We start from the raw sequence: 16,225 nt of genomic DNA, 5'->3' as shown, positions 1-16,225 counted from the left end.
CAGTTAAAGGCCACAGTTTTTGTTTCTACAATTGCTCCTGGGTGTTTGTTGAGTCAAAATCAGATTTAAGTAAAAAAGGCTTTAAAATTTAAATTGTATGAGTTAAGATTAAACTCATAATGAATATCCACAAAGGCAACATCTAACAAGCTTTTGACCCATGGATTCGTTCATTGATAAGGATGCCTTCCTCTACATGATCTCTGATCGAGCCCCTAAAAGTCCATGACTTTTTCTAATAAGTGCACTTTAAAATCCACATAATAAAAGGAGCCCAGACTTGGGAGCTGATGGTTTTTTTAATCAGATGTGAAATATGGAGACAGTAAAAAACAAACAAAAAAAAAGTACATCCTTTATACATGTTAACAACAATATACACAAATATTATATACAGCACTTAAGTGGCTTCCTGCTCACAGATTACCGTCATTTAACTACTCTTTTTGCACCCATGGCTGCACTCAGTGCACCCCCATCATCCACAAACACAACTTTTCTATACAGCTGAGAACAGCTGTAGCGTTTGTTTGATCATTACATGGCACTGTTCAGTTAGCTAAGATCTTATTATTCATCAAGGGAGGAAGTTAGATGTTTAAAAACATATTCCTATTTAAGCTATATTTCAAAGATCGATGGGTTTTTCTTGGTCTGGGATTTCTACACATGCAGTCACCTCATTCACAATTACAATCTATATCTGAAGCATAAAGTACAAGTAATTCCTGTAGCCTTTTTCCTCCATTTCATATTTTTTTAGCCCCAGTGGAGTTGATTTTGAATGTGAAAGGGACACATAATGACAGCACATGGTAGCAATGACGTCAAGTGGAATGTAAGGATGTTCAGACTCCCACTCTTATATTATTACTCACACAGGCCTTCACAACCTATACAAATAATAAGCATGCACATAAACAAAACATCAATATATACAGTACAACGGCCCGTTTGTGGTTTGATAGGTACCCGAGAAACATTTGTGCTTAAAATAAGGTGACACAAATACTGATTGTGGAACAGCTTGCGCATCTGCAAGTAGGTGAACTGTCCCATAAACATGAGGGGAGTAACCTGAGCCTGACATGCACGACATCATTTTTCTAAAAGATGCTCCATTTTGGGGTTCATGAATGAAAAACCAGCGAATGCCGACTGGTCCATGGAGTCTATGAAGTTCTTATCGCTGTAGGAAAGACGAGGCTTCTCGCTGAGGAACTCCCGGTCAAAGTTGCTACAATCATTTGGTGCTTTCTGGAAGAGACCACAAACAAATCTCAGCAAAATATAAAACTGAGGAAATTACTGTCAAGCATTTTTTTCAAGTAATTATAGCACAAGAGCCACAGTTTTTCAGTCCGCAGTGATATGTGTGAGGCGTACCACTTTGGGTTTGAAGGGGGGTTCAACATCTCTGATCTCCAACGCTTGCCAGTTAATGCTCTTGAAGAAGGGGTGTAATCGTATATTGCCCACAATTCCTATCCGGCGAGTCGGGTCCCTCTCAAACAACTGCAGGGAAGCAAAGTCAGAGAGGTTGCATAATGAATATGTGTGATTATGTATCAAACACAAAAGCTTTTCAATTACATTATTATCAGGTTTAAAAAAAATGTTTTCAAGTGGGGAGCTGAAGAGTTCTTCCAGCCTTCTTTCAAGCAAAAAAAAAAAATCCCCAAATGATGTCCTATTATTAAAAATTGTCACATGGGTTATGTACAAAAATATATCCTGAAAAATATTTGATGTATGAAGATACAATTTCACAGCACATGAAATGACTCAAATGTAAAAGTGCACCCCCAAGAATTGGACCAATAGCAGTTTCACTAAATATCTCCATTACAATGTTTTAGTACTTAGTTTACAGGCAATCTAAGTTATTTAGGTCAGGAGTCTGGGAGGGGCTAAGACAGTCTAAGACAGGTAGCCCTGGCAGAGCAACTGCAGATGTAGTAGTTCCTCTAAGTTTAACAAGAAAAAAATCTTGTCCAAAAACTTCTTGTTCATTTAAAGGGTTAAATTCATGCCTCCTCCAAAGAAAGGCTGATTTAATTTTACTAAACCTCAAGCACACCGTTAGGTTAGGCAGGCCACAAAATCAAGCGCTGAAACAATCCCAGCAGTTGATCTCCATGCCAGCCCACATCGGCTGATGTCTCAGCTCAGTTACCCTTCTACACATACACCTGGCTAGCTCATATAGGGTATGAAATTTAAACTACTTCATCCTGCCCGCTGTTTCTGTGCATTTGCAAGCCACTTTGCAACCTACCTCAGCTACTCCTTTTCATTCTGTCTCTGACTTAATCAATGTCCTATCTGTTGTCACTGATGTCTGTTCTTTTGTGCTGAGGTCTTGCTACCACTCTCCCAGACCAAAGCCAGCAAATATACATTACTGCAGATGAACACCATTTGATCTGTTTTTTTTTTTGTTTGTTTTTTTTAAACAGATCAAATACTGGTTTACCTAACACTTCACAAAATATCCATATGAAGCTCAGGGAGCTTTACTGATAGTTAATTGTCTGAACACTTTTTGGGGCCACAGTATTTGGTATGAATGATATGGTACAGACCCGCTCAAGGAGGTCTTTCGACTCCTTGCTGATCCATCGGGGATAATGGGGAGTATCCATGCGAATGGACTCAAACAGCTCATCCTCATCATCTCCATGAAAAGGCGACTGACCAATCAGCATCTCGTACAGCAGCACCCCAAATGACCACCAGTCAACTGAAAATGAGTACTTCTGTCCCAGCAGGATCTGAGTTGAAACACAAAATTATAAATAAGAATTAAACTGGACAGGAACTTAAAAGTTTTGGTTTCAGCTGCAGATTTTATTATTTCAGCGCAGGAGAGCACTTAGGAAGAGGACTGTACCTCTGGAGCGATGTAATCAGGAGTACCACAGAAAGTTGTGGCACGATTCTCTCCAAACACATTCTCCTTACACATGCCAAAGTCAGCAATCTTTATGTGTCCCTCGTGATCCAGCATCACATTGTCTAACTTAAGATCCCTGGGGAAAAAAAAAATGGCACTAGGCTTGAATATAAACAACTATTTTGATTATAATGTTTCACAAAATCATTTTGTGTTTGCCAGAACAAAATTTACCATATAATCAAGACCTAAATGCTTATACTTAAAAAAAAAAAAACATTTAGGGGATTAATATGTGATTACAAAATAATTTGCCAATTTGACTATGACATTTTTAAAGACTACTATCCAGTCTAAAAAGCAGAAGTTTTGAATAATGTATGCAGTAATTATGACCTTTATTTTTAAGGATGTTTAATTTTGAGTATATTTACAGGTAGCCCCTGATTTCAGCTCAATTTTACTATAATCAGAAATCAAAATCAAAATTCTGCAGCGTTATTAAATGTGTTTGAGAAAAGTAATCCAATCGAATAGTCTACTGTTTCTGTGTTAATTCACTAGAAATTTTATAACAGTTTTCTTAGTCTTGCATGGTCTTGAAATGTCAGGAGTCAGCTTTTCTTAGTGTTACAAATGAACACATTTACATTTTCCTCCTTACAAAATCCATCATTTTAAAAAATTTTAAATAATATTTTTGGACTACATCCAAGTCCACAGTTTTCATAACAGTCCTTGCTCAATGCATGCCACACAACAATAATTAAGCTCTCAGAAAAAAAAAAAATGTGTCAAGATGCGTGGGATTATCTAACCAACCAAGTTTGGAGACTGAAAGTTCATTTTCTCATTACACTTGCTACTGAAATCATTGGTGCATTAAGAACAAATCCAAAATGATCAGGAATAATGTAAATAAAACTGTGTTTTAAGTGTACTTTACATTCAGGTGAAATTCACATTTTGTGCTCTGACCTGTAGATGATGCCTTTGGAATGTAAGAACTGAAGACCACAAATGATCTCAGCAGAGTAGAACCTGGCAAGACACAGGAGTCAACGAGAGAAATATCAGACACTCATCTCTGATGGAAAGCTACAAGCCTGCGCTGGACCTATCTCAGTACATAGCTGGCAGCTTAACACTGGTGTAACTGCAGACTCGTTTTAGTGTAGATCTGAATTATTGAAGACAACATTTGTATGGAGTAGGAGACAGGTGAATAACACTCTCATAATGTGAAACCCAAAGCTGCTGCGAGCCGAATGATTAGCCTATCGCTGACCTGCTTCTCTTGTCATCTGTGTCGGGTGAAACAACCGAGTCCTGAAAGAGGCAGGCTCTCCAACCCAGTTCCTGTGACACTAAATGACCTGCTGAATGGGACTGAATAGGCTGTCGGGCTATATCTATTTGATATCTCTCACTTAACATCATTATAAATGCAGTTCTCATAGAATAAGTCACACAGTGCATTCATATGTACAAGCTTGCCTAAACCTGCACCCAAAAAGAACAAAACAGAAGCACACAAACGTAAGCGGACACCTCAATATGCATGCAAGTTGGATGCAAGTTGAAGGAAAGTTGAAGTGATGGATGAGACTAGTCTTTGTCAGGTTAGCGGTAGCCTTTGTGGTAGCAGGTCTTTGTGGTGGCAACGAGCTTAGCAGAGACTGCAGTTCAGTCACTGCCAAAGGAAAAACGTTGCATAACCAGATCCAGGACATGCCTTTTATTCTGTGACAGCTTGTGCAGCAGCACACAAGATTACAATTTAGACACAGTAATCTTGTGTGTTGCTTACAACATCATGAAAGCTGACATTTCAGTATCAAGTTGATGGGCATTATTCTGTGGCACAGAAGTCAGCAGAAAAATGATATATTTTAGGTATAGGACAGTTTTCCCACTGGCATGGAGGTGGCAGGTGCAGGTGGTTGGGAGAATACTGTTTTGTCTTTCTCACAATAATAACAGCCATCCCCAGAGAAATCAGAGGAGTCTCTATAGGAGAAACAAACAAATAAGAGAATGGTGGAAAGGAGGGGATGTAAGTGCAATTGCTTGTCTACCAGCACATAAAATTATATTGCTGGGATTGAGATGGTCAAGGTAATGGGCCTAATGAGTGTGCTGTTACATTTTACAGAGACACAGCTATAGGATACAGTCCAGATCGTTTCATTACCATCAACTGCTTTCCGACGTTTCGGGTGGACAGGAATAAATCCAAGTGTAATAAATAAAGATGTGGATGATTTGCCACTTTTATTAACAACAGATGGTGCCACCTTGTCACATTACTGTGAAGGAGCGTTTCTGCAGCCCACATATTTAACTGTTACCGTGGGGCTACTTCCACACTACATACCCACGGACTTTTCACATGCCAGCTTGGCTGTTGTTTACATTCCTCTCTCCAGTAAACTGGCAACTCCGTATGACATCATCCACTCTTGCATTGAGACTACAGACTATGCATTCCAGTGATATCTTGTAGCCCTGTGTTGTGTTGGGCTTGTGTTCTGAGATTTTACAACTCTCTAGTATTAGAGCTGTTACAAAACTATTTCCCTGCAGAGAATATTAAAGTTCTTACTTTAATTCATTCATTCTCATTTTCTAACACTTTAAACTTGCCTAACTGCCTCAATGACAAGCGTCCTGTTTTTTGAGTTTTAGCTGTTTAATTTATACAGACAACATGTCCCCTAACCTGCAATGTTATAGTGATACCAGAGGTATGTTTTCGGGGTTGTTTGTCAGCAAGACACGCAAAACTATCAAAATGAATTTTATGAATTAGTCTGATGAAGGTGCAGAGGCGAAGTATGGGGAAAGGAGAACCCGTTAAGATTTGTTCTAAATCACTTTCTCAGAAATAGCAAAATAGGTCATTGACCTTTGTGTAGAATGCGTTCTTTGTGTTTTCTAGTTTGCAAGAATCTGCACTAGATAAAAGAGAAGCAACAGCTCATAACACAAGCTTGCTGCTGTTAGTAATATTGCCATTCAGTCTTCAAAAACAGAGCAGTGTGTGATTAGCACCACAGACTGCAAGCGCCCTGTGTGTGTTTATATAAAAGCAAATTTGCATAAATGAATTAATTTTATTGCTTTGCCTGGATTGACTTAACTTTGGTATTATGAACCATAGAATTTCTGTTGTTGTACCATGGCATAACATAAAAAGATGCAAAAACACAAAGGAGTGAATTGTAGGGTAATGAAATAGCCCACTCTCTCTGTCTCACTCGCTGAGGATAAATTACACTGAGTGAATACAGTCACTGAGTGAGGAGAATTTTAGAGGACGCCAACAAAGGATCAGGTGTCAATGTTTGCAAAGTAGAAAATTACTCCTGTCATCTCAAAGGTACTGGGCACAGCTGCTGATTTAACTACAGGAGATATAAGATCAGTGACTAAGCACAGGAGTTAGAAAGCAGAACATAAAGCAGTTTAGTTTATGAGGAAAATTATAGCAAATGCATTCAGTCTTAAAGAAAAACAACTGTGCAGAATTGTGTATTTTCTGCTATGTATAGCCAAATCAAATTATTTTCAGGAGATTTTTCTGCTCTCAATGCAGGAAATTTATAACTGGCTAAAAAGCAAGTGCATTGTCTGTTCTAAACATCGAATAAAATAATCATTACTCTTGTATTAATCTCTTTGAATCCTGATTTGTGTGTCTCAGAGCACTTGCTAAGAAATGTCAGCAGGTTTGTAAATGTGCAATTTAATAAAAATAATCAGTAAAAGTTTAGTTGGCATTCGAGGTGCCACCAAATTTTGGACTTCATAAAGCTGTATTTCACCAGCTTGCAATTGTTTTTCTTTGGAGAGATTCCCATAGTGTGATGAGAAGTGGGCGGTAGTAACTGATATCGCCCCATATACAAACATTAAGAGCTGTTTGCTCCTTACAAGGCCTGTCTTCTAGAGAACAGGAGGTAATGGTGCCATATAAACTCAGAACAAATAAAAGAAAATAAAACATAATGAGAACTGACAAAGAAAGTGACAAAGAGACAGTAAACATATGCTCTACTTTACAAGTATCTGCTTTGAGTGTCCCTGGCCAGCTATACAAGTATGTGAGCACTCAGTAAGGATGGCAGGCATTGTGTTTCCACTGAGTAATGTACAGTATGTCATAATGGCTGTGTACAGGTGTGACTCACGTAGCTCTGTAGAGCTCAAAGCGCCCTTTCTCCTGAATGTGAAACATCAAGTCACCTCCATTCAGATACTCCATCACAAAGAACAGATGCTCCTGAAGAAAGATTTCATTTTTGTAATGTAAGTACTGATACAGAGAAAAACAACGCAGTCGCTAATGACATGGAGAGGGAGTACCTTGGTCTGAAAGGTGGAGTAAAGGTGTGTGAGGAAGGGGTTGTCCCAGGCTAAAGCCAAGACTCTTTTCTCTACCATCGTGCACTCCACATCATCATCCATAAGCACTACATCTTTTTTCAGAGCCTTCACAGCAAAATACTCTCCACATCCCTTCAGCTCTGCCAGGAGGACCTATGAAGAGAAGAGAAGAGAAGAGAAGAGAAGAGAAGAGAAGAGAAGAGAAGAGAAGAGAAGAGAAGAGAAGAGAAGAGAAGAGAAGAGAAGAGAAGAGAAGAGAAGAGAAGAGAAGAGAAGAGAAGAGAAGAGAAGAGAAGAGAAGAGAAGAGAAGAGAAGAGAAGAGAAGAGAAGAGAAGAGAAAAGAGAGAAGAGAGAAGAGAGAAGAGAGAAGAGAAGAGGAGAGAAGAGGAGAGGAGAGAGGAGAGAGGAGAGAGGAGAGGAGAGGAGAGGAGAGGAGAGGAGAGGAGAGAGAGGAGAGGAGAGGAGAGGAGAGGAGAGGAGAGGAGAGGAGAGAGAGAGAGAAGAGAAGAGAAGAGAAGAGAAGAGAAGAGAAGAGAAGAGAAGAGAAGAGAAGAGAAGAGAAGAGAAGAGAAGAGAAGAGAAGATTTTAATTCACTGTTTGATGAAACACCTACATTCTTTTTAATAATTTCTATAAGAGGACCATAGCCTCCATTGTAATGATGACAATTGATAACTGAGAGTTGTTGGTTCACTTGTTTCTATTCTTCCCTTTTTTGTGTCTCTAGTTTTTAAGACAGCAGTCTCACAGTTTGTTTCACACTGATGTGGTTGTACCTTGCCAAAGCTGCCTTTTCCTAAGACCTTGTGGAAGATGAAGTTGTCCAAGTTGATCTTGGTCAAGTGGGTAAGACGAGACTGTGGTCGTGGGCTGGAACCTTCCCAAAGTTTGCCATATGGAGACCCATCTAATAGACAAATTACCACACACAGAAATGACTTATTCACATAATTATCTCAAGCCTTTGCATATTTCCTGCAGTTTTTATTTGCATAGCATTTGCTATCGGACAGAACCTTTGCCTTTTGCCTGAGGGAAAATGCACAAACAGATAAACACTCACTCACCATTGATCTCAAGCCCAGCAAGCTTATTCACTTCATCATAGATTCCAATCTCGGACAGATTAGGCAGGTTTGGATCTGAACGGCGAGTGGATGATTTCTGATGGAAAGAAAAAGAAAAAGTAAAAAATAAACAATCAGCCAGACAGTTGTGGTATATTCAAGGCAAAAACTTATTTTCTGATTATTCTCTATGTAACAGTACTGTAACTGTCCTAAAAACTAAATAGATTTTGTATTGAGCAACAGAACAGGGAGTTACAAAATGAGTCAGGCCTTTAACACAGAAGGGCAGACGCTGCAGTTAACATGATGGTCAGAAAAACACACACCAGTAAGTTTGAATTTCACATTCAAGTGAAACCAATAAGATGGTTACCCGTTCCTTTGATAGTCACCTGTTATTAATCATCTTGTTATCAATGTATTCAGGCTTTCCACTTCAGGTAAAGAGCCTGAAGTGGAAAGTCTGGGTTAACAAAGAAAGTTGCAAAGTGTCATTATGATACCAGTCATAATCATTCATTTCTTAAATTATAATAAACAGATACGTAGTTGTAAAGATGTTTCTGTATTTATTTGTTTTTGAATTTATTGTAAGGAAAGTTCAGTAGTTGAAACATTAGCTAAAAATTTGTTTTTAACATCCTAGGACAACATCCAAATAGAAAAGAACAGAAAAGACTACAGATGAAGCTGCCCAGATTTTAAAGTAGTATTTTGTAAACATGATTAAGAAAAAAAAGCACAAAAATCTTAATTTGTGATTCATCTTCAGGTTATATTCTTAGTTTCAGTGTCTCAAAGAGCCAAACTGTGATTTATTTAAGTAGCATGATACTTTAGTCACACTGTAATATGCATGCTGTTGTTGATTTCAATACCTAAAGAAACCATCCACTGAATGACTTGCGATTGTCTCACTGGACTCACCTGAGAGACTTGTGTAAGGGCTTCAGCTAGCAGTTTCTGGTTGATACCACAAAGATTGGCTACTTTGTCCTGACACTTGTGATGGACATTCATGGCACAGTCTAAAAACAGAAATAAAACAAGTCTGTTAAGTGCAGAAGCACACTGTACATTTAAGTAACCATCCAATCAATCACATCTGTGCTGTACCTTCACACTTCAGGCCTTGCTTGACCAGACCCCACAGAAGGCTTCCACAGTGGTCACAGAAGGTGGGACTCATATAGTTGTTGCTCTTGAAACGATGCGGCATGTCAATTTTAAATCGCTCCTTCTGGAACTGTGGGCATGAAGAGGATTCATCATCACCACGCGTGACCAAAGGACTCACACTCACACGCCTGTAACTTCTATCATTCCTGCACACCTGCCTCATCCTTTTGTTTTTGTTTCATTTTTATATGAATGGGTGAATGTGTCCAAACATTTGACTGGTGCTGTACATCAAAATAGTAAATCACAAAGCAAGAAAAGCCTGCACTAAACTGACTACTGAACACTAAATCAGACACATATGGCAAGCACTAACAGTACACGGCGTACGAAAGAAATGTGTGTTACATACCACAGTATCCCGACTGTTGGCAGCAGTACCAGTACATCTGCCGATGATTTTGTCTATACATTTCTTGTGGATGGCTGCATTACATTCTGAGAAAATGTAAAGAGATTAATACTTTGATTTAGTATCTGATCATATGTTGTACACATGATGGTAACAAAAAATTAATAGGTATGTATCACTGTTTGCTTTTCTGGCTGAGTAGACTTTTTTTTTTTTTTTGTTTAACACCTTTGCTGCTATTTTAGGTACATTACAAAGCACTGAGATTTTTTTAAAAATAAAGAACACTTACGTCTGCATTTATAGCCTTGCTTGTTGAGTCCCCTGTGGGAGAGAAAGACACACTTTGAGTTAGTTGTATCATTTTGTAATCATTTGAATGATTTCACAATTTCACAAAAACAATATGGAACAGGCACCGTATTACAGACGCTTTCTAACCTGCAAATGTTTTCTTAACTGTGTGGGAACTATAGTGATTAAATCTTACTAAGAAGAAAAACAATTCAGAGGAACAGTTACCAATTTGCTATTCTAACCTAAGATAAATAAAGTACATAACACAAGCATCATAACCTCCCAAAATCATAACAAACTCTCCTAACTTTACGATAGACTTAAAGCTGCATCAGCATTCACTCTTCCTAAAAGTAGTGTTAGTAACCTTAATTTATTAACTTAATTTAAGTGAGGTAGCAACAGCAATTAACAATTTGACTGCTTTCATTGAGAAAACTAACAATAACGAGGATGTGTAGCTCAGTAAGATGGAAAGGTACCAGTGGGTGGTCAGTAATGGACATAAAAGTAATACTGGAGCACATATTTAAGACTTTCTAATCTGAAAATAAGATGTTATCAGGTTGTCCTTTCTGTACCAACTTCATTTTCAATATGATTAAAAGGGGCATCAAATCAGATAATTGGACAACTATGGTCTTCAAAGGGCAAGCATGAGCATTTTATATATAACATCAAGAAAATGGGTCATCAGAGTGTTGGATCACGACCTCTCAAACAAAAATAGTTATTGAAAAGTTCTGCCAACTATATAAGGGGGTTGTCCACACTTTTAAAAAAAAAAAAGTGTGCACATATTTTCAGACACTGTTCACATTAAAATGCCACATACAGGGCACCAGAGTGGCTCAGAGGTTGAGCAGGCAACCACATACATATGCCACATAGCGGTGCAGGCGGCACAGGTTTGAGTCCTGGCCTGTCGCTATTTCCCACGTGTCTTCCCCTGTATCTCTCCTCCCAATTTCCTGTCACTCTCCACTGTTAATAAAAAGCCACTGTGGCCAAAAAAGAGAGAGAAAAAAAAAAGTGCCACATACAAAATAATGATCTAGAAAGAGGGTTTCAATCAGAAACCAGCCTATTCATTAGGGCTAAATGTCTAAAAGTTCCTAAACACTATGTTTTCAATTTCCCGTTATCATTTTGGTACATTAGTTTATCTGATCAGTGGTTTGTGAGTTCTGCTTTTGCTGCCTTGAAGAGGTGCTTATAGGAAGTTTAAACTGGGACTGACCAGACAAATTCTCTGCACACAGAGCAGAAAGTGGGTTGTCTGAAGAAAGTTGCGATGAACTCGTGGTTCTTAATGAAGTGTATCTTGGCCTGCTTGATAGCCCCACGTCTACGGTTCAGAGTAGGAGCCTCTTCCTCCTTCGCGGGCTGCTTACTCTCTTCCAGACAAAGAGAGGAAAACAGATTAGTCAACACTGAGACAGAAAAAGAAAGGTCATATTTAGAATTTGTAACAAATTGATGGCCTTGTGATTTTAGAAATCCCCATGATAATTACATATTAAAATCACTTTTGAAAGTGTGCAAGGACCAGATTAAATTAGTAACTGAAAACTACCTTAGATGGCTGGTGTAGTGGGTGAGGGGGTTACTGTTCTCAAGGTTCTTGAAATGGAAATCTAAAGTATAATAGCTACAAAATATACTTAAAAGGAAGATCAAAGAAGAGAAGATAAAAAAATATATGTTTCTCTTTTATTTGATCTCACCTGTATCCACATCCTCCAGAAAATACTGCACTGCCATCATCACTTTTCCTGAAGGATGAAGATCCACCTGAACAGAAAAAAATAAGTACGGTTAAACAGGATCCAGAGATTTTGCTCTTGGTGACAGAGGACAGTCTGTAATGTCTTACCCAGAATTCAGCACGCCCATTGGCTTTCTTGCAGCGCTCAGCAAGGACAGACACACCAACAGAGACTTCAGCCAGTTGTTCCTCCGCTGTCTTCATCAGCAGTACCTCAAGCACACGACCTTCGTAGATGTGTGCATCAAAACTGGACTTCCAGGCTGGGTACATGGTGGGTTTACGCTGAACCAGGGTCTTTCCTCTTTCTGAGAAGCAGATGGATAGATAAGGGAAGAAGAACAATTATTTTGGGATGTTTTCACTCAAAATACATTAACATAATTTTTGGTTTGTCTTTAGAATAAGTGACAACTTCTGCAAAAGACAGAAACATGATCTCACCAGTTGTCAAGGCCTCCTTCATCTTGATTGCACAGAAGGGCGGGTCAGTCAGAGGAGGCAGCAAACCCAAGTCGTACGAGTTAAAGGCAATCCTCAAGAAAGGAGCCATGTTGACAAGTACCAGGGTCACCTATTCGCAGACATGGGCAAACACATTGTTACCATGCTGACATTTATTGCAGTTAAAGTGCATCATTGCATGATCTCAAAATGCTGCAAAGTGTCTAGCAATGCTGCTAGTTTCTATCCGAGCACATGCACATCTTTAGCCCAAACAAACACAAAGATAGAAGATAAGCTGCCTTTTTCACGGGTATTTGAGAATTTCCTGTCACCCAGTGAGACACCTGCAATGTGCATTCAAAACCAGTGTCAGGAGGGACAGAGCAAAGTGAAATGAACCACAGTGAAGATTATAGAAATTTGACTCTGGCTACACCACAAATTTGTATTTTGCTTTCTTTCTTTGAGTCTCACTAACATAGAGAAGAAAGACAAAATATTTTAACACTCTGTTCTTCAGCAACACCTCCTGTTCTTTTTTTTTTAACTGAAGGACTGACTATTATAAGCTTTCTGTATCTGACTCCAAAATAGCTGCTTGCTGAAAACAAGTTAAAACTTGCAAAAAACAATTATTACATGACCTGCATTTTTGGATTATTTATATATTTTCCATATTTTTCATAACAAAAATATAATAATATTATTTTTTAAATCAACACGTAATGTGCCTATACATGAGATAACTGACTAGCTGCATCTCTTTTGCATTAGAGGTCAAATACATGGCAGTAGTGAAACATACTGTGCAATCAATGTCACCCTTTGTGCTGGGTACTAGTTACCGCATGCATGATTTACTCCTTGCATAAGCCCACAAGTGTTACAGACAGAGCCACAACTTTTTCTATAACAACCCAAACACCACCAGTTTCAGTATAAATTAGGCAACACCCATTGATTTTGCACAGTTAACCATCACACCCATGCAGTCTTATGTGACTATTTTGTTATTTCCACTCCTATATGTATAAAATGCAAACACAGCATTGCATGCGTTGTTCCTTGTTACTGTGTGTGCACATTCTGACTGGCTGCAGCTGCAACAGTGGAGATGTTTGCTAGTACTACAAAGGCAGAGCTAGTCTCAACATGTCACTGATCCAAATACAAGCATGCTCTGCTCCACAGTAAGCCTAGCTGGTATCACAGTCCTAAAACTATAACCGCCTACATTCAGACTCAGAAAAGTAAGAGAAAAAAAAGATGCAGGCAAGTAAAACAGCATGCACCTAGGGATGGTGATGAACAACCATTTTCACTTGCTTACTGCTGCTGGGAGCTGTAATGTCAGGGTTTTTGGAGTTAATCAATTGCGTGTACACTGTGTGTTTCAGGGCAGTAGTGATTGATTGATTTCCCAGCCAACTGTGAGCAGTTTCACTTTGTCCCGTTTAGTTACATCCCATCATTTGTGTAGTCTACTTCCTCATATCTGAATTAAAGAACAACACAAAAGAGTGTTTGTTAGCAGAATTACCAGTTTCCGTTACTATTGCTTTGCTAATTATGTCGTTAAACTACTACACAGAGTTTCAGCTGAGAGTAGGGACAGGAAACGAGAACTGGTTGAAAATCATCAAACCCACTGGGGCTGTGCACCTCCAAAAAAATTCTGGTTTATTGATGCAGGCATGTTTCCGACACCTTTATTTACCCTTTTCTTCACTTTTTACACCTCACATCTTGTCATCTTTTCCTCTTCACTGATTGGTTTTAGTTTTGCCTTGTCCCTTAATTTAAATAACCTCTTTTTTTTTTTTTCCTTCACCTCCACATGGGGCGACAGTTGCAGTAAGAGTGTGACTTTATGCAGTTCGAAATAAATGGCTATAAGTCTAATCTTGTTTTCACTTCGGTCCACATGAGACTTTCTGCCCATGTTCATTCACAAATGCAATTAGTTAAAATTGTTAAAAATAAACCCCTGAGCACTGAAGCAGAATTTGATGACTGTACTCTCCTCTGAGCCTCCTAATTAACACCATTTACTGAAAACCTGTGCAAGCTTAATGTTCTTCCACACAGAAAAACACTAGCATCACTATTACCAATTGAAATAGTCAAATGAATGAAAAAGGTTGACTGTGTTGCCTCTTCATGGATGTAATTACTTCATTAATATTTCTGCGCACCTTGCAGCATGCACAGAACATCTGAGCCCTTGCAGAGGCTGACATTGATCGTATCTAGATTTAATTCTTCCACATAATGAAAAACCAAACTCTGACGGTCAAATTTACTGAGAATCAGTCCGTGCATCTGATTCTTCTTCTTTTCTCTCGCTAAAGGATGTGGTCGATTGTCAGTTGGCTGAACGCAGATGTCACCTCACGTCTGACTCAGACAGCACCTTGCAACCAGATTGTCTTTATGACAAGTAAATAACCGTTTCTTCTCCCTTTTTTTTCTCTTTACTCCTCCATCCTTGCTGTCCAGACCTGCTCACATTCCTCCTCATCCCCGGTGATATAAGGTTTTACAATCTTCAGTCACTTAATGCCAACATGCTACATGCAGTTACTGATCCCCACGGATGGAAACCCCACAGTTTTAAGACATGGCCGCACATGTTGACAGATGTTCCAGCCCAAAGGGGCGGTCGGTGTAGATCAGTAGGTATCAAAATATTTCACCTGTCAATACCTTTCTGACCCCGTAGGGCCACCAAATCTGACAGGTCACAGATTCCGTTGCACTATTTCACTGAAGCAACTCCAGTCGCTACTAGTAAAGTTGTTTGGAATTATTATTTAAACCAGAACAGCTCGGTAGTGCCAACTGCCCTGTTAACTGTTCACAGACATTTAAATTGTTTGGATACACTTTTACTGCGCTACAATAGCTAACCCTTTCAGTAAAAAAACAAACTGTGATTAATTAGTTAACTTTAGCGGCAGCCTCTGGCGCTACACGCCTCACTCTCACAGTTGGTTTTCCAAAGGATGAAAGCAGCAGACGAAGCGGTACGTTTTTTTGGTCTTTAAAAAGCAACTTTCTGTAAAGTTTAAACCTAAAAGACTCAATATCTACAGAAAAACTCGACTGAAAAGGAACATAATGGCAGCCTCACCTTGTCCTGCAATCCGGGCGCTTGTTATTTTTCGCCGGATAGCGACGAAAGTTGCTCTTTTTCTTCCTCTCGGTTTTTTTTTCTCTGTGTGATTCCGTCGATTGAGGAAGTGTGGCGCGCGCTCGCAGCGCAGAGGCTTTCTTTGCAAGCTGTGACGTTTACCTGGTATGCACGCGCGCGCGCGCGCACACACACTTTCAGACACACAGACACACACACAAACTCACACAGGATAGTATGTGCAGCAGTGGTGGTGGCAGTACAACGTGCACCCAGTTGCCCTCATTGAATTTAGGGCCGTGCCAGTTGCCATAATACTTTTTTTTTTTATACCCCTACAGGGGTGGGACTATTCTCTTAACAGAGAGACACATACAAGCACAGTCTATCACTTTTCTGTCGTGCTATTGATGCGTATCAGTTTATATGTATGCCTGTCTGAGTGATGGGGCGTGTTCACCACCGCAGACCTGTTGATCACAGGAGCTATGTATGAAAAAGCGACCCAACTAACTATAACTCTGAACAAAGCTCCGCATTGCTGGTGAGTGTGCCCTAGATTACAGCCCAGTATGTGGGGGAAGAGTCTTTTTTTTTTTTATGTGTGTGTGTGTTTTCCACGTGAAGCATTTGTGTGGCAGGGGGTGGGGTCACGTGGCTGGGACTGTAGGCTGCGGGGGTAGTTTTGAGGT

At 39.4% G+C, this 16,225-nt stretch overlaps 1 protein-coding gene across 1 annotated transcript; it reads right to left on the bottom strand.

Annotated features, from left to right (window-relative positions):
- Positions 1 to 288: 288 nt before the first annotated feature.
- On the bottom strand, positions 289 to 15,682 carry prkcda (protein kinase C, delta a). The gene is made up of 18 exons (XM_030728937.1): positions 15,534 to 15,682; positions 12,398 to 12,527; positions 12,062 to 12,261; positions 11,913 to 11,979; positions 11,426 to 11,582; positions 10,181 to 10,212; positions 9,889 to 9,974; positions 9,474 to 9,603; positions 9,285 to 9,385; positions 8,355 to 8,451; positions 8,064 to 8,194; positions 7,265 to 7,438; positions 7,090 to 7,181; positions 3,875 to 3,937; positions 2,894 to 3,032; positions 2,586 to 2,774; positions 1,387 to 1,515; positions 289 to 1,257 (listed from the first exon to the last, which is right to left on the bottom strand). Exons 2-18 carry the CDS (start codon positions 12,504 to 12,506, stop codon positions 1,099 to 1,101), a joined length of 2,055 nt encoding a protein of 684 aa, XP_030584797.1. The 5' UTR covers positions 12,507 to 12,527; positions 15,534 to 15,682; the 3' UTR covers positions 289 to 1,098.
- Between the last annotated feature and the right edge of the window lie 543 nt (positions 15,683 to 16,225).

The sequence above is a fragment of the Archocentrus centrarchus genome, chromosome 5, assembly GCF_007364275.1.
Source record: "Archocentrus centrarchus isolate MPI-CPG fArcCen1 chromosome 5, fArcCen1, whole genome shotgun sequence".
In the NCBI taxonomy this organism is placed as follows: Eukaryota; Metazoa; Chordata; class Actinopteri; order Cichliformes; family Cichlidae; genus Archocentrus; species Archocentrus centrarchus.
The sequence above is the reverse complement of the archived record's forward strand: the minus strand, read 5'-3'. Positions and strand labels throughout refer to the sequence as shown.

Coding starts and splice junctions, on each gene's coding strand:
- prkcda (XM_030728937.1), bottom strand. CDS start 12,506: ATGGCTCCTTTCTTGAGGATTGCCTTTAACTCGTACGACTTGGGTTTG. Junction 11,980..12,061: donor ATGGGCGTGCTGAATTCTGG/GTAAGACATTAC, acceptor TTTTCTGTTCAG/GTGGATCTTCATCCTTCAGG. Junction 8,195..8,354: donor TGCTGGGCTTGAGATCAATG/GTGAGTGAGTGT, acceptor TTTGTCTATTAG/ATGGGTCTCCATATGGCAAA.